This window comes from Cherax quadricarinatus, chromosome 29, assembly GCF_038502225.1.
Source record: "Cherax quadricarinatus isolate ZL_2023a chromosome 29, ASM3850222v1, whole genome shotgun sequence".
NCBI lineage: Eukaryota > Metazoa > Arthropoda > Malacostraca > Decapoda > Parastacidae > Cherax > Cherax quadricarinatus.
The window spans coordinates 38,517,431-38,543,589 of NC_091320.1; the positions used below are offsets into that span (position 1 = coordinate 38,517,431).

Consider the following 26,159-nt stretch of genomic DNA (forward strand, 5'->3'; position numbering starts at 1 on the left):
CTGTACACTGTGTACGCCAGGCCCATACTGGAGTATGCAGCACCTGTTTGGAACCCACACTTGATCAAGTACGTCAAGAAATTAGAGAAAGTGCAAAGGTTTGCGACAAGGTTAGTTCCAGAGCTATGGGGAATGTCCTATGAAGAAAGGTCAAGGGAAATCGGACCGACGACACTGGAGGACAGGAGGGTTAGGGGAGACATGATAACAACGTACAAAATACTGCGGGGAATAGACAAGGTGGACAGAGACAGGATGTTCCAAAGAGGGGACACAGAAACAAGGGGTCACAATTGGAAGTTGAAGACCCAGATGAGTCAAAAGGACGTTAGGAAGTTTTCTTCAGTCATAGAGAAGTCAGGAAGCGGAACAGCCTAGTAAATGAGGTAGTGGAGGCAGGAACCATACATAGCTTTAAGATGAGGTATGATAAAGCTCCATGAGCTTTATCATACCTCATCTCATACCGGTGAAGAGGCGGGGCCAGGAGCTGAGTCTCGACGCCGGCAACCACAATTAGGTGAGTACAATTAGGTGAATTAGGTGAGAGCAGTAAGACAAGAGAGAGAGGGGTGGGCAGATTGCATTTTCTTGGACTGTAAGAAGGCATTTGACACAGCTCCACACAAGAGATTAGTGCAAAGACTGGAGGACCAGGCAGGGATAACAGGGAAGGCACTACAATGGATCAGTGAATACCTGTCAGGAAGACAGCAGCGAGTCGAGGTACGCGGCGAGGTGTCAGAGTGGGCACCTGTGACGAGTGGGGTTCCACAGGGGTCAGTCCTAGGACCGGTGTTGTTTCTGGTATTTGTGAACGACATGGCGGAAGGAATAGACTCCGAAGTGTCCCTGTTTGCAGATGATGTAAAGTTGATGAGAAGAATTCAATTGAACGAGGACCAGGAAGAACTACAAAGAGATCTGGACAGGGTGCAGGCCTGGTCCAGCAATTGCCTTCTGGAGTTCAACTCCACCAAGTGCAAAGTCATGAAGACTGGGGAATGGCAAAGACTGCAGGCGGAGTACAGTCTAGGGGGGCCAGAGACTACAAACCTCACTCAAGGAAAAAGATCTTGGGGTGAATATAACACCAGGCACATCTCGTGAGGAGCACAGCAACCATATAACTGCTGCAGCATATGGGCGCCTAGCATACCTAAGAACAGCATTCCGCCATCTTACTAAGGAATCGTTCAGGACCCTGTACATTGTGTACGTTAGGCCCATATTGGAGTATGCGGCACCAGTTTGGAACCCACATCTAGCCAAGCACATAAACTAGAGAAAGTGCAAAGGTTTGCAACAAGATTAGTCCCAGAGCTAAGGGGTATGTCCTACGAGGAGAGGTTAAGGGAAATCGACCTGACGACACTGGAGGACAGGAGAGATAGGGGGGGGGGACATGATAACGACGTATAAAATGCTGAGATGAATTGACAGGGTGGACAGAGACAGAATGTTCCAGAGATGGGACACAGCAACAAGGGGACACAGTTGGAAATTGAAGACACAGATGAATCACAGGGATGTTACGAAGTATTTCTTCAGTCACAGAGTAGTCAGGAAGTGGAATAGTTTGGGAAGCGATGTAGTGGAGGGAGGATCCATTCACAGCTTTAAGCAGAGGTATGATAAAGCTCATGGTGTGGGGAGAGTGACCCAGTAGCGGCCAGTGAAGAGGCGGGGCCAGGAGCTATGACTCGGCCCCTGCAACCACAACTAGGTGAGCACACACAAACATATATATATATATATATATATATATATATATATATATATATATATATATATATATATATATATATATATATATATATATATATATATATGTATATATATATATATATATATATATATATATATATATATATATATATATATATATATATATGTATATATATATATATATATATATATATATATATATATATATATATATATATATATATATACATATATATATATATATATATATATATATATATACATATATATACATGTATATATATATATATATATATATATATATATATATATATATATACATATATATACATATATATATAATATATATTATATATCCAATACCTTGGCTTGTGGGCAGACTGTCCTCTGTTCTTGTAACACTGAAACAGTCTGACACTTGGCACTCGTTTGCCTGGCACTGTAAGCTTCACGCCTCTCCTCCTACCCTCAGTCTTATCAAGCTTCCCTTGGAACGAATCTGCTAAGATTTCCTACTCATTTCTGCAACTTTGCAAGCTCCTGATGATGTGTTGGTTGCAACACGAAATGCCTAGAGGTGTTATTCAACTCTCCCTGTGGTTGTTTTGCATATATATATGCTCGCATGTTTCCTCTCAACTAATTTAGCAGCGCCTGAGGGCCTCCAGTAGATCGAATATGTATGAATGGATATCTATCTACCTATATATATATATATATATATATATATATATATATATATATATATATATATATATATATATATATATATAGAGAGAGAGAGAGAGAGAGAGAGAGAGAGAGAGAGAGAGATAGAGAGAGAGAGATCCTTTCATATATATTCGATCTACTAGAGACCCTCAGGCGCTGCTAAACTAGTTGAGAGGAAACTGTAACATATGCTGCAGCGCTGTATAGCCCTTGTGGCTTAGCGCTTCTTTTTGATAATAATAATAATAATGTAACATATGCTAACACATCAGATACACGCGGAAGCCAGTCTATTGTGCCGCCTGAGCGGCTAGTTTATTATTCACTATGCTCATCCTGTGAGCAGAAGTGCAAAAAACAAGATTACAGTGGTCAGAAAATAAGAAAGGGTTATAATCATGACCATAATCTTTAAAGGGGTGAACCGTCTGACACTTCCTCCATTATCTACAGATTATTCATCCTTTGTCAACTTTGGTCACTATAATTCTATTACAATTTGATTCATTTAAGTTAACTAAACTTCATAATTTTCTGTTTGTTATTAAAAACTATCCTTTTTTGTCAAATTATATATCCTCTTTTGAATATTAACTGAATTTATGTATTTTTTTTCGTACAAGAAGGAACTCTATAAGATATCAACACCACTCTGGGTTCCATTCCTCACAAGGAATCTCCCATTCGAAGATAGGTAGAGCTCTGAGCTTACACTCTCGAGAAACGTAGATCGTGGGGAAATATCACTACAGTATATCACAGGAAGACAGGCGATATAAATATAGTAATGAAGATTCCAGTCAAGAGAACTCCAAATGAGTTTAAATTAGATAAATTTATATTTAGAACGGCTATAGGAAACTACAGGTTCGGAAATAGCTGTTGATGAGTGGAATAACCTGCCACGTAGACGAATAAGACACATGTTCGCCCTACACAGTAGGTTTCTTCATTAAAATACAGAAGAGATTAAGTATGGAGATAGCAGCAATGGTAACGAGGTAAAGATGTTGTGATGAGTTCATCAAGCTTAAAGTAGTTCTTGAGGTGGTCAGTCTTTCAGCCTGGAGAAGAGTTCACCTTTATGGGTGGTCAGTCCCTCAGCCTGGAGAAGAGTTCAGCTCCATAGTCTCTTCTATGGGGTTAGTGATACCTAGGGGCAGAGGAAGAAGAATGATGGGACTTTGGGTACAGAGGGCCGGGATGGTACCTGGGGTGCAGGGTAGATGGCGAATTCCAGTTTACTTTTCTTGCCGTAGTCGAGTGAGAGTCGTTCCATCATGAGCGATGTAAAGCCAGAGCCGGTGCCGCCGCCGAAAGAGTGAAAAATCAGAAAGCCCTATTTAAAGAGAAATTACCTGTGGTGTTGAGTAAGAACTGATATCTTTGAAAAGTTTGAGATTCGATGGTGACTATGTAGGATATGATAATGTAACGCCCTTAGCAAGAAAGACAACGTGGAGCTTTGGAGAACTGTTCAAATTAATTTGATTTGATTTTTTATACTCCTGTCGGTGGTGAAATTTTCTAAATTTCTCTATGAAAAATGATAACTATAATAGTGTTCAAGTATAAATTGTTTTATATTCCCAAACTTATAAATATATTACAGTATATAAAGTTTAGCAAAAGACAAGTATTCGTTGTGCATTTTCATAGGCTTTTATTTTAAGTAAGTTATAGCAGTATTGATTGAAATTTACCTGCAGCCCTGAACACTGGTCTGCCAGCTTCCTGACACGCTCCATAGTGAGGTCGATAATCTCCTTGCCAATGGTATAGTGACCTCTTGCATAGTTGTTGGCTGCATCTTCTTTTCCGGTTAGTAACTGCTCAGGGTGGAACAACTTCCTGTATATTCCTGTCCTCACCTCGTCTGTACCAATATTACCAGCGGAATTAGTAGACCACTATATATCTTGCTGTTTCATAAATAAATGATTTTATTACAAAATATCTTATTACATATGTAAATACATATACTTAACATACACCAATTCTGTTTGGAAACAGCTACGTATCTCTTCATACAGTAACTCTGCAAGAGTCACTGCAAAAAATAAATAAATGGTAGCTTCAAATTCAGTTATATAAATTCAAACTCTCATGGTGTTATCAAGATTATTGTTTAATATTCATACAGTTGATATAGTTTGTGATCGAAACTTCTTAATGACGAAATTTGAGATGGGCCTAGGACATCTTTTAATGTTAGATAAGTAAAAAATTATATATTAAAACCTTCTTAAATTGTATAAGTATTATTTTAATCATCAACAGTGTTCTAAAATTAAGTGTTTCTCATCTTCAATAGTTAGTTTTCTTACCTATGACTGTGGGTTCCAGGTCGACAAATACGGCTCTGGGTACGTGATTGCCTGCGCCGGACTCGCTGAAAAAGGTGCTAAAAGAATCGTCGTGGTGGCCAGCTATCTTGTCTGATGGCATGGAGCCGTCAGGCTGGATGCCGTGTTCCAGGCAGTAGAGTTCCCAACAGGCGTTGCCGATCTGTACCCCGGCTTGACCCACATGTACACTGATGCACTCACGCTGAACACATGGAAGCACTTTAAGTTACATGGTGAGTTATTTGCATGTCATAGTAAATCTGCTCCCTCAATTCGTGCTGGAGAAACTGACTGGGTGATAATGGGCCTCCTATTTTTCTCCTGTATGTTCTGGCTTCACAAGCGTTTCTATATTCAATGCCCCTCACAAAAACAAGCTAAAGTATATTCAAAGAAATATCGCAGCTAGCAGGATTCGAACTGAGATTGGGAACTCTTTTCTTTACATATGCTTTCTCTTGTTTAGGCGAGAGGCTCGTGAGGCCAGAACATACAGGAGGAGAATGATATAGCTGGAAACCATGGTTAAGGCTCACTGGTGTGCCTGGTGTTAGGATAAACTTGGTTTCCAGTCCAGTAAGCTGCCTAACATTATGAGACATCTGTACCTGGAGTGGTTTAAGGCATCTGGTTAGAAGGTAGCTACGCTCGTGCAGAGCTGCCGATCTGGATTAGAATCTTGCTGGCTGCAGTATTTCTTTGCATATTCTTTTACTCGTTACTGCGAAGGGCATTGGTAGGTAGGTATTAGGTTTGTTAGGAAACAAGACAAGTGTTTCCTGACGCAGGTCTTAGTCATATATATATAATTATATATGTCGTGCCGAATAGGTAAAACTTGCGATTTTGGCTTAAATAGCAACGCTCTTCTTGCCGAATAAGGCAAGCGAAAATTTGTGTATGTAATAATTTCGCAAAAATCATTCTGAATCTAACGAAAAAAATTATTTCATTGTCTAAAACCAAGACAACAGTGCATTAGTGTTCGCAATAAAGCTAACAGAATCCTTGGCTTCATATCTAGAAGTATAAATAATAGGAGTCCTCAGGTTGTTCTTCAACTCTATATATCCTTGGTTAGGCCTCATTTAGATTATGCTGCACAGTTCTGGTCACCGTATTACAGAATGGATATAAATGCTCTGGAAAACGTACAGAGGAGGATGACAATGTTGATCCCATGTATCGGAAATCTTCCCTATGAGGATAGACTGAGGGCACTGAATCTGCACTCTCTCGAAAGGCGTAGAATTAGGGGGGATATGATCGAGGTGTATAAATGGAAAACAGGAATAAATAAAGGTGATGTAAATAGCGTACTGAAAATTTCCAGCCAAGACAGGACTCGCAGTAATGGTTTCAAGTTGGAAAAATTCGGATTCAGGAAGGATATAGGAAAGCACTGGTTTGGTAATAGAGTTGTGGATGAGTAGAACAAACTCCCGAGTACCGTCATAGACGCTAAGACGTTGTGTAGTTTTAAGACTAGGTTAGATAAATACATTAGTGGGTATGGGTGGGTGTGATTTGGACCTGATTAGCTTGTGCTACTAGGTCTGATGCCTTGCTTCTTCCTTAAGTGGAAGTGATCTGACTAGGTGGGTCATTGGACTTATCCGGGGGGATATGGACCTGCTTTTCATGGGTCAGTAGTCCTGTTGCAGTGTTCCTTCTTTCTTATGTTCTTATGTTTGTGTGTTTCTTTTTAAATTATTGTTAACCTATCTAAAATATATTTAGTTGCATTAGGATAAATTAAATTGTGCTTGTTATAATAAGGTTAAGGAAGTTTTCTAAGGTTCTTTTGGTACAGTTATTAATTTTTACATTAACATAAATGAAAAAATGTATTTTTAAACGTATAAGAGAAAATTTTAGAAAGGACATAATTTTAAAAGAGTTCTTGCTAATTGCCCAGTTTTATCTGTTCAACACGACACACAGACACACACAGACACACACAGACACACACACACACACACACACACACACACACACACACACACACACACACACACACACACAGGAAGGATAAACCAAGAAGCATAGGGGTCATAACGAGGGAAGGGACTGAAGGATGGAACACTCCACGGGAAGGAACTAAAACACATCAGAGGATGCAATGGGAGTCACAGTGGGAGGTGGAAAGGGAAAGATCCGTGTTTGTCTATGGGCTAGACGAAGCTAAAGGGGAAACTTATGATGAAAGAAAGCAGGAGGAGAAAAAAGCGATTGAAGACATCATGAAGGTGATAGGCGAGGGGGACATGACCCAGGTGGCAAATTTTCGGAGAATTGGGTGGTTCACAAAGAAAAGGAATCGGCCTCTCAAAGTAATTTTCAAGGCAGAATCAACCCGAACCATGATCCTGCAGGAGAAAGCACGGCTGAGAGGCAAGCAGGAGTTCCGGAGTGTGTACCTCGACCGAGACAGAACACAGGACGAAAGGAAGACAATGAAAGAGAGAGTTCAAAAACGAAAGGAGAAATGGGAGGAAATGAAAAAGGAGAGCAGAATGACCCAGGATCAAATGGAAGGACAAGCGCACCCCCCAGAAACACCTGCAGAAGGACTCCAGCCACGACACCCCCAAGGCAACTGAACAATCCAAACCAACCATCACACACCGATCCCTCTGTTTCCACCCCCCGCACCACAGTTACAGTATTAGAACAGAAGTTGAAGGTTTGGTACACAAATGCAGATGGATTAACGAATAAACATGAGGAATGGCAAGAAAAAATCAATGAGAAGTCCCCAGACATCATAGCAGTTACAGAAACAAAACTCATGGAGACAATAACAGATGCAATCTTCCCACCAGGATACCAGATCATGAGGAAAGATAGAAGGGGCAGGGGGGGAGGTGGGGTTGCTCTGCTCGTAAAAAACAGATGGAAATTCGAGAAAATGGAAGGAATAGATGAGACGGGAGAAAGAGACTACATAGCAGGTACACTTCAGTCTGGGGAACACAAAGTGGTCATTGCAGTGATGTATAATCCACCACAGAACTGCAGGAGGCCAAGAGAGGAATATGAAGAGAGCAACAGAGCAATGGTGGACACACTTGCTGAGGTGGCAAGAAGAGCTCACTCCAGCAGAGCAAAGTTGCTGGTTATGGGGGATTTCAACCACAGGGAGATTGACTGGGAAAACCTGGAGCCACATGGGGGTCCCGAAACATGGAGAGCCAGGATGTTGGACGTGGTGCTGGAAAACCTCATGCACCAACATGTTAAGGACACTACCAGAGTGAGAGGGGAGGATGAACCAGCAAGATTGGACCTTGTGTTCACCCTGGGCAGCTCAGACATTGAGGACATCAAGTATGAGAGTCCCCTAGGAGCTAGCGACCACGTGGTTCTGTGCTTTGAATACATAGTAGAGCTGCAAGTGGAGAGAATAACAGGAGTAGAATGGGAAAAGCCTGACTATAAAAGAGGGGACTACATAGGGTTGAAGAACTTCCTGCGGGAGGTCCAGTGGGACAGAGAACTGGCAGGAAAGCCAGTAAATGAAATGATGGAATATGTAGCAACAAAATGCAAGGAGGCAGTGGAAAGGTTCATTCCCAAGGGCAACAGTAACAACGGGAAGACCAGAACAAGCCCCTGGTTCACCCGACGGTGTAAGGAGGCAAAAACAAAGTGCAATAGAGAATGGAAAAAGTACAGAAGGCAGAGAACACACGAAAATAGGGAGATCAGTCGCAGAGCCAGGAATGAGTATGCACAGGTAAGGAGGGAGGCCCAGCGACAGTATGAAAATGACATAGCATCGAGAATCAAGACAGACCCGAAACTGTTGTATAGCCACATCAGGAGGAAGACAACAGTCAAAGACCAGGTGATCAGATTAAGGACAGAAGGTGGAGAACTCACAAGAAATGATCAGGAGGTATGTGAGGAGCTGAACAGGAGATTTAAGGAAGTTTTTACAGTAGAGACAGGAAGGGCTGTGGGAAGACAGAACAGAAGGGAACATCAAGAGGGAATATACCAACAAGTGTTGGATGACATACGAACAACTGAGGAGGAGGTGAAGAAGCTCTTAAGTGACCTTGACACCTCAAAGGCGATGGGACCGGACAACATCTCCCCATGGGTCCTTAGAGAAGGAGCAGAGATGCTGTGTGTGCCTCTAACCACAATCTTCAACACATCCCTTGAAACTGGGCAACTACCTGAGAAATGGAAGACAGCTAATGTAGTCCCCATATTTAAGAAAGGAAATAGAAACGAGGCACTAAACTACAGACCTGTGTCTCTGACATGTATTGTGTGCAAAGTCATGGAGAAGATTATCAGGAGGAGAGTGGTCGAACACCTGGAAAGGAACAAGATTATAAATGAAAACCAGCATGGGTTCATGGAAGGCAAATCTTGTATCACAAACCTCCTGGAGTTTTATGACAAGGTAACAGAAGTAAGACATGAGAGAGAGGGTTGGGTAGATTGCGTTTTCCTAGACTGCAGGAAGGCCTTTGACACAGTTCCCCACAAGAGATTAGTGCAGAAGCTGGAGGATCAGGCACACGTAAAAGGAAGGGCACTGCAATGGATAAGGGAATACCTGACAGGGAGGCAGCAACGAGTCATGGTACGTGAAGAGGTATCACAGTGGGCGCCTGTTACGAGCGGGGTCCCACAGGGGTCAGTTCTAGGACCAGTGCTATTTTTGATATATGTGAACGACATGATGGAAGGAATAGACTCTGAAGTGTCCCTGTTCGCAGATGACGTGAAGTTGATGAGAAGAATTAAATCGGACGAGGATGAGGCAGGACTGCAAAGAGACCTGGAGAGGCTGGACATGTGGTCCAGTAACTGGCTTCTCGAATTCAATCCAGCCAAATGCAAAGTCATGAAGATTGGGGAGGGGCAAAGAAGACCGCAGACAGAGTATAGGCTAGGTGGACAAAGACTACAGACCTCACTCAGGGAGAAAGACCTTGGGGTGACCATAACACCGAGCACATCACCGGAGGCACACATCAACCAAATAACCGCTGCAGCATACGGGCGCCTGGCAAACCTGAGAATAGCGTTCCGATACCTTAATAAGGAATCGTTCAAGACACTGTACACTGTGTATGTTAGGCCCATACTGGAGTATGCAGCACCAGTCTGGAACCCACACCTGGTCAAGCACGTCAAGAAGTTAGAGAAAGTACAAAGGTTTGCAACAAGGCTAGTCCCAGAGCTCAAGGGAATGTCGTACGAGGAAAGGTTAAGGGAAATCGGACTGACGACACTGGAGGACAGAAGGGTCAGGGGAGACATGATAACGACATACAAGATACTGCAGGGAATAGACAAGGTGGACAGAGATAGGATGTTCCAGAGAGGGGACACAGGGACAAGGGGTCACAACTGGAAGCTGAAGACTCAGACGAGTCACAGGGACGTTAGGAAGTATTTCTTCAGTCATAGAGTTGTCAGCAAGTGGAATAGCCTAGCAAGTGAAGTAGTGGAGGCAGGAACCATACATAGTTTTAAGAAGAGGTATGACAAAGCTCAGGAAGCAGAGAGAGAGAGGATCCAGTAGCGATCAGTGAAGAGGCGGGGCCAGGAGCTGAGTCTCGACCCCTGCAACCACAATTAGGTGAGTACAATTAGGTGAGTACACACACACACACACACACACACACACACAGGAAGGCCTTTGACAGGAAGGCCTTTGACAGTTCCCCACAAGTGATTAGTGCAGAAGCTGGAGGATCAGGCGCATATAAGAGGGAGGGCACTGCAATGGATCAGGGAATACCTGACAGGGAGGCAACAACGAGTCATGGTACGTGAAGAGATATCACAGAGGGCGCCTGTGACGAGCGGGGTCCCACAGGGGTCAGTTCTAGGACCAGTGCTATTTTTGATATATGCGAACGACATGATGGAAGGAATAGACTCTGAAGTGTCCCTATTCGCAGATGATGTGAGGTTGATGAGAAGAATTAAATCGGATGAGGATGAGGCAAGACTGCAAAGAGACCTGGACAGGCTGGACATGTGGTCCAGAAACTGGCTTCTCGAATTCAACCCTGCCAAATGCAAAGTCATGAAGATTGGGGAGGGGCAAAGAAGACCGCAGACAGAGTATAGGCTAGGTGGACAAGGACTACAGACCTCACTCAGGGAGAAAGACCTTGGGGTGACCATAACACCAAGCACGTCACCGGAGGCACAAATCAACCAAATAACTGCTGCAGCATACGGGCGCCTGGCAAACCTGAGAACAGCGTTCTGATACCTTAATAAGGAATCGTTCAAGACACTGTACACTGTGTATGTTAGGCCCATACTGGAGTATGCAGCACCAGTCTGGAACCCACACCTGGTCAAGCACGTCAAGAAGTTAGAGAAAGTACAAAGGTTTGCAACAAGGCTAGTCCCAGAGCTCAAGGGAATGTCGTACGAGGAAAGGTTGAGGGAAATCGGACTGACGACATTGGAGGACAGAAGGGTCAGGGGAGACATGATAACGACATACAAGATACTGCGGGGAATAGACAAGGTGGACAGAGATAGGATGTTCCAGAGAGGGGACACAGGGACAAGGGGTCACAACTGGAAGCTGAAGACTCAGACGAGTCACAGGGACGTTAGGAAGTATTTCTTCAGTCATAGAGTTGTCAGCAAGTGGAATAGCCTAGCAAGTGAAGTAGTGGAGGCAGGAACCATACATAGTTTTAAGAAGAGGTATGACAAAGCTCAGGAAGCAGAGAGAGAGAGGATCCAGTAGCGATCAGTGAAGAGGCGGGGCCAGGAGCTGAGTCTCGACCCCTGCAACCACAATTAGGTGAGTACAATTAGGTGAGTACACACACACACACACACACACACATATATATATATATATATATATATATATATATATATATATATATATATATATATATATATATATATATATATATATATATGTTTTTATATTGCTAAATAATTTGTTCATGATTGTAGCCATGTATAAACGTAAGTAACCATTCTTACAGTATTCATTACCTTTGTAACTTGTGAGTTCATTACCTTGTACCTAGTTCAGCCATCAAAACTTTGGAGCCCGGTCCCTGGACCCATTACGTACCTCTGTAATCTGTAAATACCTTTGTAACTTGTCATGATTGTGACTAGACCTACCTGGAGTTCATTACCTTTGTAAATTGTGAGTTCATTACCTTTGTAAATTGTGAATTCATTACCTCTGTAACTTGCTCAGCTATCGAAACTTTGGAGTCCAGTCCCTGGACCAATTATGTACCTCTGTAATCTTTTGACTACCGCCCACAGGATGGGTATGGGGTGCATAATAAACATATTAAACTAAACTATATTGCTAAGGGATAAATGTAGTATAGGTGTAAAATGTGTTCAGAGTTTTGGGTGCAGCGCAACCAAGACTAAATGAAGATTACTGAGTGATACAGTGGGAGGTAGCCAACACTCACGTGCACCATGTTATAAATACTTAGTCTCCCCAGTACCACAACCTGCACACTTCCACACTCTAGCACCACAGCCTGCACACTACCATACTCTAGCACCACAACTGCACACTACCATACTCTAGCACCACAACTGCACACTACCATACTCTAGCACCACAACTGCACACTTCCACACTCTAGCACCATAACCTGCACACTGCTACACTCTAGCACCACAACCTGCACACTGCCACACTCTAGCACCACAACCTGCACACTGTCACACTCTAGCACCACAATCTGCACACTGCCACTCTCGAGCACCACAACCTGCACACTGCCACACCCCAGTACCACAACCTGCACACTGCCACAGCCTGCACACTGCCTCTCTAGCACCACAACCTGCACACTGCCACACTCTTGCACACTGCCACACTATACAACAACTGCACACTGCCACCCCAGTCCACACTGCACACTGCCACACTCTAGCACCACAACTTGCTGCCACACTATAGCACCACAACCTGCACACTCCACACTCTAGACCACAACCTGCACACTGCCACACTCTACACTGCACACTGCCACACCCCAGTACCACAACCTGCACACTGCCACAGCCTGCACACTGCCTCTCTAGCACCACAACCTGCACACTGCCACACTCCAGCACCACAACTTGCACACTGCCACACTATAGCACCACAACCTGCACACTGCCACCCCAGTACCACAACCTGCACACTGCCACACTCTAGCACCACAACTTGCTCACTGCCACACTATAGCACCACAACCTGCACACTGCCACACTCTAGCACCACAACCTGCACACTGCCACACTCTAGCACCACAACTTGCACACTGCCACACTATAGCACCAAAACCTGCACACTGCCACACTCTAGCACCACAACCTGCACACTACCATACTCTAGCACCACAACCTGCACACTGCCACACCCCAGTACTACAACCTGCACACTGCCACACTCTAGCACCACAACTTGCACACTGCCACACCGCAGTACCACAACCTTCACACTGCCACACTATAGCACCACAACCTGCACACTGCCACACTCTAGCACCACAACCTGCACACTGCCACACTAGCACCACAACTTGCACACTGCCACACTATAGCACCAAAACCTGCACACTGCCACACTCTAGCACCACAACCTGCACACTACCATACTCTAGCACCACAACCTGCACACTGCCACACCCCAGTACTACAACCTGCACACTGCCACACTCTAGCACCACAACTTGCACACTGCCACACCGCAGTACCACAACCTTCACACTGCCACACTATAGCACCACAACCTGCACACAGTCACACTCCAGTACCACAACCTGCACACTGTCACACCCCAGTACCACAACCTACACACTGCCACACCCCAGTACCACAACCTGCACACTGTCACACCCCAGTACCACAACCTGCACACTGCCACACTCTAGCACCACAACCTGCACACTGCCACACCGCAGTACCATAACCTGCAGACTGCCACACTAGCACCACAAACTGCACACGCTCACACCCCAGTTCCACATCCTCCGCACTGTCACACCCCAGTACCACAACCTGCACACTGCCACACCCCAGTACCGCAAACTGCACACTGCCATTCCCCAGCACCACAATCTGCACACTGCCACACTCTAGCCCCAGAACCTGCACACTGCCAGACTCTAGCACCACAACCTGCTCAGTGCCACACCCCAGTGCCACAGCCTGCTCACTGCCACACCCCAGTACCACAACCTGCACCACTGCCACACTCTAGCACCACAACCTGCACACTGCCACATCCAAGTACCACAACCTGCACACTGCCACACAAGCACCACAGCCTGCACACAGTCACACCCAGTACCACAACCTGCACACTGTCACACCCCAGTACCACAACCTGCACACTGTCACACCCCAGTACCACAACCTGCACACTGCCACACTCTAGCACCACAAACTGCACACGCTCACACCCCAGTTCCACATCCTGCACACTGTCACACCCCAGTACCACAACCTGCACACTGCCACACCCCAGTACCACAAACTGCACACTGCCATTCCCCAGCACCACAATCTGCACACTGCCACACTCTAGCACCAGAACCTGCACACTGCCAGACTCTAGCACCACAACCTGCTCACTGCCACACCCCAATGCCACAGCCTGCTCACTGCCACACCCCAGTACCACAACCTGCACACTGCCACACTCTGGCACCACAACCTGCACACTGCCACACTCTAGGTCCACAACCTGCACACTGCCACACTCTAGCACCACAACCTGCACACTGCCACATCCAAGTACCACAACCTGCACACTGCCACACAAGCACCACAGCCTGCACACAGTCACACCCAGTACCACAACCTGCACACTGTCACACCCCAGTACCACAACCTGCACACTGTCACACCCCAGTACCACAGCCTGAGATGGGACAACCAGAGATGGGACACAGAAAGAAGGGGTCATAATTGGAAGCTGAAGACTCAGATGAGTCACAGGGATGTTAGGAAGTATTTCTTCAACCACAGAGTTGTTAGGAAGTGGAATAGTCTGGCAAGCGATGTAGTGGAGGCAGGACCCATACATAGTTTTAAGGCGAGGTATGATAAAGCTCATGGAGCAGGGGGAGGGAGGACCCAGTAGCGGTCAGTGAAGAGTCTCAACCCCTGCAACCACAATTAGGTGAGCACTGTCACACCCCAGTACCACAACCTGTACACTGCCACTCCCCAGTACCACAATCTGCACACTACCACACTCTAGCACCACAACCTGCACACTGCCACTCTAACACCACAACCTGCACACTGCCACACTAGCACCACAACCTGCACATTGCCATACTCTAGAACCACAAACTGCACACTGCCACACCTCCAGTACCACAACCTATACACTGCCACACCCCATTACCACAACCTGCACACTGCAACACCCCAGTATCCCAGCCTGCATACTGCCGCACCCCAGTATCACAACCTGCATACTATCACACTCCGGCACAACAACCTGCACACTGTCACACTCCAGCACAATAACCTACACACTGCCACACTCCAGCACCACAACCTGCACACTGCCACACTCCAGCACAACCTTCACACTGGCACACTCCAACACAACAACGTGCACACTGCCACACTTCAGCACAACAGCCTGCACACTGCCACACTCCAGCACAACAACCTGCACACTGCCACACTCCTGAACAACACCCTACACACTGCCACACTCCAGCACAACAACCTACACACTGCCACACTCCAGTACAACAACCTGCACACTGCCACACTCCAGCACAACAACCTGCACACTGCCACAATCCTGAACAACAATATGCACACTGCCACACTCCAGCGCAACAACCTGCACACTGCCACACTCCAGCACAACAACCTGCACACTGCCACACTCTAGCACAACAACCTGCACACTGCCACACTCCAGCACAACAACCTGCACACTGCCACACTCTAGCACAACAACCTGCACACTGCCACACTCCAGCACAACAACCTGCACACTGCCACACTCCAGCACAACAACCTGCACACTGCCACACTCCAGCACAACAACCTGCACACTGCCACACTCCAGCACAACAACTTGCATACTGCAACATTCCAGCGCAACAACCTGCACACTGCCACACTCCAGCGCAACAACCTGCACACTGCCACACTCCTGAACAACAACCTACACACTGCCACACTCCAGCACCACAACCTACACACTGCCACACTCCAGCGCAATATCCTGCACACTGCCACACTCCAGCACAACAATCTACAAAGTGCCACACCACCACAACAACCTACACACTGCCACACTCCAGCATATATATATATATATATATATATATATATATATATATATATATATATATATATATATATATATATATATATATATATATATATATGCAAAATAAGTCACGCGGGGAAAAATCTTCAGCTGAAGATTTTTTTCACGTCTCCGTGCATCATCAGGAGCTATGTAGTGTTGCGAGTGACTTGCGACAGTAACAACAGGTGGAATGAGTACGGTAGCGTGGTGACGCTGGCCAGCTCCTTTCAGAAATGGTCACAACACAGGCACCGTTCATCATCCAAGAATCCCGTCCCCCATTTGGTTTAGGTTTGGTGGAGAGGACTTTAGGGCTTACAAAAAACGGGAATCAGAATACAATAGGACATTTAATGCTATACAAACATTGCATGATTGCTCATTATGTGACGAGGTGTGACGCACCTTACCCGCACGTTTCGTCTGCTGTGGAATGCGTCCTTTCCATTGGTAAAATATGTAACCAATAGTAGTATGCTCATTTAGGTACAGCTGCATAAGGGTACCGTTCAAGTACACTACACCAGGTTAGGTGACTGCAATCACGGATTGCAACATGGTGACTGCAGCTAGAATTTAGAGAATTACAACCCAACAGGGTTAGGAGGTGGTGAGGAATAATCGGAAAAGTCATGAATAGTCTGGATATTAGGCCATAAAGACTAATCGGAATTCTAAGAAAAGTTCATTAATAACCAAGGAACAGTCATAATTCCTGAGGATGTCTAAAGGCAGTAGTTAGGAATGTATGAAGAAATTCATACACTCGACTTTCTTATTAATTAGAAGGTCTACATATAATTTCATTGTTTTGTTTGTATACTATCCTTTTGTTGAAGGCGATTAGATGTAGCTTAGGTTTGGCCATTAAATTTCCTGTTATTCTGTGAGAAATTGCGAAATCTCTTGGAATTTCACTGTTTCTTAACAGCGGTTGTTCTGCATATTGTGATATCACCTGTTTATTATGATCTTATTGCATATATATAGTATGTATATATATGTCGTGCCGAATAAGTAAAATTGGCCAATTAGCAAGAAATCATTTAAAATTAAGTCCTTACTACAATTTTCTCTTATACATTTAAAGATATATTTTTGCATTTATGTTGATGTTAAAATTAATAATTTTGTACCAAAAGAACCTTAGAAAACTTACCTAACCTTATTATAACAAGCGCAATTTAATTTAGCCTAATTAAGCTAAATATATTTTCGATAAGTTTACAGTAATTTAATAATAAACAAACACAATTAAGTATATTTTTTTTCGTTAGGTTCAGAATGATTTTTGCGTTGCTATTTAAGCCGAAATCGCAAGTTTGATGTCTCACATTGTCATATATATATATATATATGAATTCTTGAAGAAATGTGTACTGTATTGACAATTTCAACTGCAAATACGTAATAGGGATTTCTGGCGGTAATTTTTATATTTGCTGTAACGGTTCCGGTCGAAAACCGGATAAATTTTTGCTACAAAACTCTTGACAATAAATTTTGACAAAATTATAGGTGTCTCACCATGTTTTGTGAAATGTAGTGAAGGTAAGAACTCGGTGCTGCCGTATGATGGTGGCTGCTGCCGGTAATATACTGGGCACGTCAGCCAGTTACACCTGGCAGGGACCACTGCTAGTGTGTGTGTGTGTGTACTCACCTATTTGTACTCACCTATTTGTGGTTGCAGGGGTCGAGTCATAGCTCCTGGCCCCGCCTCTTCACTGATTGCTACTAGGTCCTCTCTCTCCCTGCTCCATGAGCTTTATCATACCTCGCCTTAAAACTATATATGGTTCCCGCCTCCACTACTTCACTTTCTAGGCTATTCCACGGCTTGACTACTCTATGACTGAAGAAATACTTGCTAACATCCCTTTGATTCATCTGAGTCTTCAACTTCCAATTGTGACCTCTTGTGTCTGTGCCCCATCTCTGGAACATCCTGTCTTTGTCCACCTTGTCTATTCCATGCAGTATTTTGTATGTCGTTATCATGTCTCCCCTGACCCTCCTGGCCTCCAGTGTCGTCAGGCCAATTTCCCTCAACCTTTCTTCGTAGGACAATCCCCGTAGCTCTGGGACTAGTCTTGTTGCAAACCTTTGCACTTTCTCTAATTTCTTGACGTGCTTGACTAGGTGTGTGTGTGTGTGTGTGTGTGTTAGTTAGTTAGTTAGTTAGTTACCATTTTGTCCTGGGCACATGTCGATTAGACACTAGGCCTGTTGTATATGAGTACGTGTGTGTGTGTGTGTGTGTGTGTGTGTGTGTGTGTGTGTGTGTGTGTGTGTGTTCGTTTGTGTGTGTGTTCGTTTGTGTGTGTGTGTGTGTGTTCGTCCTAGGCACATGTCGATTAGACACTAGGCCTGTTGTATATGAGTACGTGTGTGTGTGTGTGTGTGTGTGTGTGTGTGTGTGTGTGTGTGTGTGTGTGTGTGTGTGTTAGTTACCATTTTGTCCTAGGCACATGTCGATTAGACACTAGGCCTGTTGTATATGAGTACGTGTGTGTGTGTGTGTGTGTGTGTGTGTGTGTGTGTGTGTGTGTGTGTGTGTGTGTGTGTGTGTGTGTGTGTGTGTGTGTGTGTGTGTGTGTGTGTGTGTGTGTGTGTGTGTGTGTGTGTGTGTGTGTGTGTGTGTGTGTGTGTGTGGGGTTGTGTGTGTGTGTGTGTGTGTGTGGTAGTGTGTGTGGTAGTGTGTGCTCACCTAGTTGTGGTTGCAGGGGTCGAGTCATAGCTCATGGCCCCGCCTCTTCACTGTGTGGTAGTGTGTGTGTGTGTGTGTGTGTGTGTGTGTGTGTGTGTGTGTGTGTGTGTGTGTGTGTGTGTGTGTGTGTGTGTGTACTCACCTATTTGTACTCACCTATTTGTGGTTGCAGGGGTCGAGTCCTAGCTCCTGGCCCCGCCTCTTCACCGGTTGCTACTAGGCCCTCTCTCTCCCCGCTCCATGAGCTTTATCAAACCTCGTCTTAAAACTGTGTATGGTTCCTGCCTCCACTACGTCATTTTCTAGGCTATTCCACTGCCTTACAACTCTATGACTGAAGAAATACTTCCTACTATCTCTCTGACTCATTTGTGTCTTCAACTTCCAATTGTGGCCTCTTGTTTCTGTGTCCCCTCCCTGGAACATCCTGTCTTTGTCCACCTTGTCTATTCCACGCAGTATTTTATATGTCGTTATCATGTCTCCCCTGACCCTCCTGTCCTCCAGTGTCGTCAGGCCGATTTCACTTAATCTTTCTTCGTAGGACATTCCCCTTAGCTCTGGAACTAACCTTGTCGCAAACCTTTGTACTTTCTCTAGTTTCTTGACGTGCTTTATCAAGTGCGGGTTCCAAACAGGTGCTGCATACTCCAGTATGGGCCTGACATACACGGTGTACAGTGTCTTGAATGATTCCTTACTAAGGTATCGGAATGCTGTTCTCAGGTTTGCCAGGCGCCCATATGCTGCAGCAGTTATCTGATTGATGTGTGCTTCCGGAGACATGCTCAGTGTTATACTCACCCCAAGATCTTTCTCCTTGAGTGAGGTTTGCAGACTTTGGCCACCTAGCCTATACTCTGTCTGTGGTCTTCTGTGCCCTTCCCCTATCTTCATGACTTTGCATTTGGCAGGATTAAATTCGAGAAGCCATTTGCTGGACCAGGTGTCCAGTCTGTCCAGGTCTCTTTGAAGTCCTGCCTGGTCCTCATCAGATTTAATTCTCCTCATTAACTTCACATCATCTGCAAACAGGGACACTTCTGAGTCTAACCCTTCCGTCATGTCGCTCACATATACCAAAAATAGCACTGGTCCTAGAACCGACCCCTGTGGGACCCCGCTCGTCACAGGTGCCCACTGTGATACATCATTACGTACCATGACTCGTTGTTGCCTCCCTGTCAGGTATTCTCTGATCCATTGCAGTGCCCTTCCTGTTATATGCGCCTGATGTTCTAGCTTCTGCAGTAATCTCTTGTGAGGAACTGTGTCAAAGGCCTTCTTGCAGTCCAAGAAGATGCAATCAACCCACCCCTCTCTCTCTTGTCTTACTTCTGTTATTTTATCATAAAACTCCAGAAGGTTTGTGACACAGGATTTGCCTTCCGTGAATCCGTGCTGGTTGGCATTTATACTCCTGTTCCGTTCCAGGTGCTCCACCACTCTCCTCCTGATAATCTTCTCCATAATTTTGCATACTATACACGTCAATGACACAGGTCTATAGTTTAGTGCCTCTTTTCTTGTGTGTGTGTGTGTGTGTGTGTGTGTGTGTGTGTGTGTGTGTGTGTGTGTGTGTGTGTGTGTGTGTGTGTGTGTGTGTGTGTGTTACCATTTTGTCCTAGGCACATGTCGATTAGACACTAGGCCTGTTGTATATGAGTACGTGTGTGTGTGTGTGTGTGTGTGTGTGTGTGTGTGTGTGTGTGTGTGTGTTACAATTTTGTCCTAGGCACATGTCTATTAGACACTATGCCTGTTGTATATGGGTGTGTGTATAGGCGTGTGTGTGTGTGTGTGTGTTAGTTACCATTTTGTCCTGGGCACATGTCGATTAGACACTAGGCCTGTTGTATATGAGTACGTGTGTGTGTGTGTGTGTGTGTGTGTGTGTGTGTGTGTGTGTGTGTGTGTGTGTGTGTGTGTGTGTGTGTGTGTGTGTGTGTGTGTGTGTGTGTGTGTACTCACCTAGTTGAGGTTGCGGGGGTCGAGTCCGAGCTCCTGGCCCCGCCTCTTCACTGATCGCTACTAGGTCACTCTCCCTGAGCCGTGAGCTTTATCATACCTCTGCTTAAAGCTATGTATGGATCCTGCCTCCACTACATCGCTTCCCAAACTATTCCACTTACTGACTACTCTGTGGCTGAAGAAATACTTCCTAACATCCCTGTGATTCATCTGTGTCTTCAGCTTCCAACTGTGTCCCCTTCTTACTGTGTCCAATCTCTGGAACATCCTGTCTTTGTCCACCTTGTCAATTCCTCTCAGTATTTTGTATGTCGTTATCATGTCCCCCCTATCTCTCCTGTCCTCCAGTGTCGTCAGGTTGATTTCCCTTAACCTCTCCTCGTAGGACATACCTCTTAGCTCTGGGACTAGTCTTGTTGCAAACCTTTGCACTTTCTCTAGTTTCTTCATGTGCTTGGCTAGGTGTGGGTTCCAAACTGGTGCCGCATACTCCAATATGGGCCTAACATACACGGTGTACAGGGTCCTGAATGATTCCTTATTAAGATGTCGGAATGTTGTTCTGAGGTTTGCTAGGCGCCCATATGCTGCAGCAGTTATTTGGTTGATGTGCGCTTCAGGAGATGTGCCTGGTGTTATACTCACCCCAAGATCTTTTTCCTTGAGTGAGGTTTGTAGTCTCTGACCCCCTAGACTGTACTCCGTCTGCGGCCTTCTTTACCCTTCCCCAATCTTCATGACTTTGCACTTGGTGGGATTGAACTCCAGGAGCCAATTGCTGGACCAGGTCTGCAGCCTGTCCAGATCCCTTTGTAGTTCTGCCTGGTCTTCGATCGAGTGAATTCTTCTCATCAACTTCACGTCATCTGCAAACAGGGACACCTCAGAGTCTATTCCTTCCGTCATGTCGTTCACAAATACCAGAAACAGCACTGGTCCTAGGACTGACCCCTGCGGGACCCCGCTGGTCACAGGTGCCCACTCTGACACCTCGCCACGTACCATGACTCGCTGCTGTCTTCCTGACAATTATTCCCTGATCCATTGTAGTGCCTTCCCTGTTATCCCTGCTTGGTCCTCCAGTTTTTGCACCTATCTCTTGTGTGGAACTGTGTCAAACGCCTTCTTGCAGTCCAAGAAAATGCAATCCACCCACCCCTCTCTCTCTTGTCTTACTGCTGTCACCATGTCATAGAACTCCAGTAGGTTTGTGACACAGGATTTCCCGTCCCTGAAACCATGTTGGCTGCTGTTGATGAGATCATTCCTTTCTAGGTGTCCCACCACTCTTCTCCTGATAATCTTCTCCATGATTTTGCATACTATACATGTCAGTGACACTGGTCTGTAGTTTAATGCTTCATGTCTGTCTCCTTTTTTAAAGATTGGGACTACATTTGCTGTCTTCCATGCCTCAGGCAATCTCCCTGTTTCGATAGATGTATTGAATATTGTTGTTAGGGGTACACATAGCGCCTCTGCTCCCTCTCTCAATACCCATGGGGAGATGTTATCTGGCCCCATTGCCTTTGAGGTATCTAGCTCACTCAGAAGCCTCTTCACTTCTTCCTCGGTTGTGTGCACTGTGTCCAGCACTTGGTGGTGTGCCCCACCTCTCCGTCTTTCTGGAGTCCCTTCTGTCTCCTCTGTGAACACTTCTTTGAATCTCTTGTTGAGTTCTTCACATACTTCACGGTCATTTCTTGTTGTCTCTCCTCCTTCCTTCCTTAGCCTGATTACCTGGTCCTTGACTGTTCTTTTCCTCCTGATGTGGCTGTACAACAGTTTCGGGTCAGATTTGGCTTTCGCTGCTATGTCATTTTCATATTGTCTTTGGGCCTCCCTTCTTATCTGTGCATATTCGTTTCTGGCTCTACGACTGTTCTCCTTATTCTCCTGGGTCCTTTGCCTTCTATATTTCTTCCATTCCCTAGCACACTTGGTTTTTGCCTCCCTGCACATTTGGGTAAACCATGGGCTCATCCTGGCTTTTTCATTAATCCTGTTACCCTTGGGTACAAACCTCTCCTCAGCCTCCTTGCATTTTGTTGCTACATATTCCATCATCTCATTAACTGGCTTCCCTGCCAGTTCTCTGTCCCACTGAACCCCGTTCAGGTAGTTCCTCATTCCTGTGTAGTCCCCTTTCTTGTAGTTTGGCTTCATTCGTCCTGGCCTTCCTGCTTCTCCCTCCACTTGTAGCTCTAATGTGTATTCGAAGCTTAAAACCACATGGTCACTGGCCCCAAGGGGTCTTTCATATGTGATGTCCTCGATATCTGCACTACTCAAGGTGAATACTAAGTCCAGCCTTGCTGGTTCATCCTCTCCTCTCTCTCTTGTAGTGTCCCTTACGTGTTGGCACATGAAGTTTTCCAGTACCACCTCCATCATCTTAGCCCTCCATGTATCTTGGCCCCCATGTGGGTCCAAGTTCTCCCAATCGATCTCCTTGTGGTTAAAGTCACCCATGATCAGGAGCTTTGCCCTGCATGCATGAGCTCTTCTGGCCACTCTAGCCAGTGTGTCAACCATCGCTCTATTGCTCTCGTCGTACTCTTGCCTTGGCCTCCTGCTGTTCTGTGGTGGGTTATACATCACTGCTATTACCACCTTGGGACCTCCAGAGTGAAGTGTTCCCACTATGTAATCACTTTCTTCTCCGCTGTCTCCTCTCTCCAGCTCATCAAAATTCCAGCGATTTTTGATCAGCAACGCCACTCCTCCACCCCCCCCCTGTTCCCTCTGTCTTTCCTCAGGATTTGGTATCCCATTGGAAAGATGGCATCTGTTATCATACCTGTAAGCTTGGTTTCTGTGAGAGCTATGATGTCCAGTGATGCTTCTTTGACTCTTTCATGCCACTCCTCCCACTTATTTGTTATTCCATCAGCGTTTGTGTACCATACCTTCAGTTTCCTTTCCAACACTGTGGTTTGGGGGGCCTGTGAGGGTGGGAGACCTGGTGGCATACTGTGGGATTCTATAGCTCGGTGTTGGGTGGAGGCTGTGGGTATGGATTGTAGTGTGTGTTGGGATGGTGTGATAGGTTGTATGGTTCTGAGAGTAGTTGTGTGTGTGCTTGCCCTTGCTGTTCTGTTCTGCTCTGACTGACCTCTGCTGGTTCCCTCCTTGTCTCTTTTCCTAGCTCCTTTCACTTTTTTGTCCTCTCCCTCAGCTGCTGTCCTTCTGATTTTGTTCTGTCTCTGTCTAGGAACACCCTCTTGTACTCTTCCGAGTATTTCAATCGTGGTTTCTCTTGGAGGATCCTGTTCCGCACTGTTTCCATCCTGAGAATCAGCTTGATTGGTCGGTTTCTCCCCTTCGAGTACCCCCCTATTCTCTGAAAATTTACAATCTCGTCCATCTCTTCACCTATTTCCGTGATGATTTTCTCAATCTCCTTTCTTTCTTCCTGCTGCCTTTCAGTGTGTGTCCTTTCCTCTCTCTCCTGAAGTCCATGGATAAACACTGATTTTGCCCTTTCTTCCTCCCATTGCCTCACCCTCTGTGACTCTGGATCCTGCCTGTATGTGGTCAGTTTCTCCCTTGATTTTTCCAGTGGCTCTTGATAGCCTTGTTGTGCCTCAGCATTCGACCTATCACCCTCTCCATCTGCAACCAGCTGATCTTCCCTTTCACTCCTTGGTCCTCCTTGGCAGATTGATGTGACCTTAGCATAATTCATAATTCCTTCCTTCCTGTTCGGCCTCGCAGCTTCATATGCTGTGTCTTCTCTGGTCACTGCCCCTGTAACTCGCTTCAGCCTATTTATCTCAACTTCTAGGACCCTTATCTTGGCTACTGCAGTTTCGACTTGTGCCTCCCAATTCTTTGTCTCCTTCTCCAACCTCTTTTCCAATTTCACAGAGAGCTCTTTCTCCATTTTTTCAGAAAGCTCTCCTAATTTTCTCTCCCACTCTTGTTCCATCCTTTTCCACTGCTCCTCCATCCACTCCTCCCTACCAGAACCATTCTCATCTGATCCTTGGTTCCTGCGAGTCCCCACCATTTTTTTTTTTTTTTTTTTTTTTTGTTTTTTTTTTGTGAGAGGAGAGAGAAGGGAAAGGTAGAGGGGGAGAGAGAGTGAAGGGAAGAGTAGGAGAGGGGAGAGTTAGAAGGGAAAATGGGGACGAGAGAGAGCAAGAGAGAGAGCAAGAGAGAGAGAGAGCAAGAGAGAGAGAGAGAGCAAGAGAGAGAGAGAGCAAGAGAGAGAGAGAGCAAGAGAGAGAGAGAGCAAGAGAGAGAGAGAGAGCAAGAGAGAGAGAGAGCAAGAGAGAGAGAGAGAGCAAGAGAGAGAGAGAGAGAGAGAGAGAGAGAGAGAGAGAGAGAGAGAGAGAGAGAGAGAGGGGAGGGAGGGAGGGAGGGAGGGAGGGAGGGAGGGAGAAAGAGAAGGCAACGAGGGGGAGATGGGGGAAAGAGGGGGGAGATGGAAGAGCGAGAGGGGAGAGAGGCTAGGGGGAGAGGGAGGGGAGGATGGGAGAGAGGTGTGGAAAGGGAGAGGGGAGAGATAATGGGAGGGGACAGATGTTAGAGGGGGAGAGATGTTAGAGGGGGGGAGGTGTTAGAGGTAAGAGATGTTAGAGGGGAGAGATGGGAGAGGGAAGAGAGAGAGAGAGATAGGTAGAGAGAGAGATATAGGTAAAGAGTGAGAGAGGTAGAGATAGGTCTACTTAGGGTAGAAAGAGGGGGGGAGAGGAGAAAGGTTCAGATGGTCAGTTCACAGGACGGTGTGAAATCCTGTGTATGTGTTTGCGTGTGTACTACAGCTTACAAGTGCTTGTTCCTGTGTGTGTATGTGTATGTGTATGTGTGTGTGTGTGTATGTGTGTGTGTGTGTGTACGTGTGTGTGTGTGTGTATGTGTGTGTGTGTGTGTACGTGTGTGTGTGTGTGTGTGTGTGTGTGTGTGTGTGTGTGTGTGTGTGTGTGTGCTCGAGTGTATGTGTGCCCCCACTTCTAAGTATTCATACTGCTAATAAATATCAGTAGTAATACCCGTATTTCTAAAACTACCAACAGTGATTCTAGCACTTATCACTTCTACTTATAAAACACAGAAAGTAATTAGGTTGTAAAATTTAGCTTGTCTGAGCTTCTAGGAGTGTCTGACGTCACCCTCACTAGGCTTCCCCTCGCTAGGCTGCTCCTCGCTAGTCAACACTATCTTCACCTTATCTATGCTATTTCTGCTCTAATTCTGGTAATAGCTTGCAGGAGTGAGTGACCAGTATCTAACAGTGACGCAAGGCAGGATTCAGAACCCCCAAAACAACCCCAACAGGTGAGTGATACTTAAGCTGGCAGTGATGCGATGACAAGTTGCCAGATGCTGATGACGTAGCCTTCTATCACTATTTTTAAAA

General features: G+C 45.6%; 1 protein-coding gene across 5 annotated transcripts in view; it reads right to left on the reverse strand.

The window, feature by feature from the left end:
* LOC128690616 (tubulin alpha-1 chain-like) overlaps positions 1-17,782 on the reverse strand; it is a 40,707-nt gene extending 22,925 nt beyond the window's left edge. The window contains exons 1-4 of one of the 5 annotated variants that reach the window (XM_070089762.1): positions 17,641-17,782; positions 4,767-4,989; positions 4,143-4,315; positions 3,650-3,778 (exon numbers count right to left, since the gene is read on the reverse strand). In XM_070089762.1, the coding sequence (XP_069945863.1) occupies positions 3,650-3,778; positions 4,143-4,315; positions 4,767-4,989; positions 17,641-17,643 (528 nt within the window). In that variant the 5' untranslated portion in view covers positions 17,644-17,782. Of the gene's footprint in view, positions 1-3,649; positions 3,779-4,142; positions 4,316-4,766; positions 4,990-8,812; positions 8,938-11,965; positions 12,002-12,235; positions 12,260-17,640 lie in introns of those variants that run through there. The other 4 variants (XM_070089761.1, XM_070089760.1, XM_070089759.1 and 1 more) reach the window with 4 other exon arrangements.
* Positions 17,783-26,159: the final 8,377 nt, after the last annotated feature.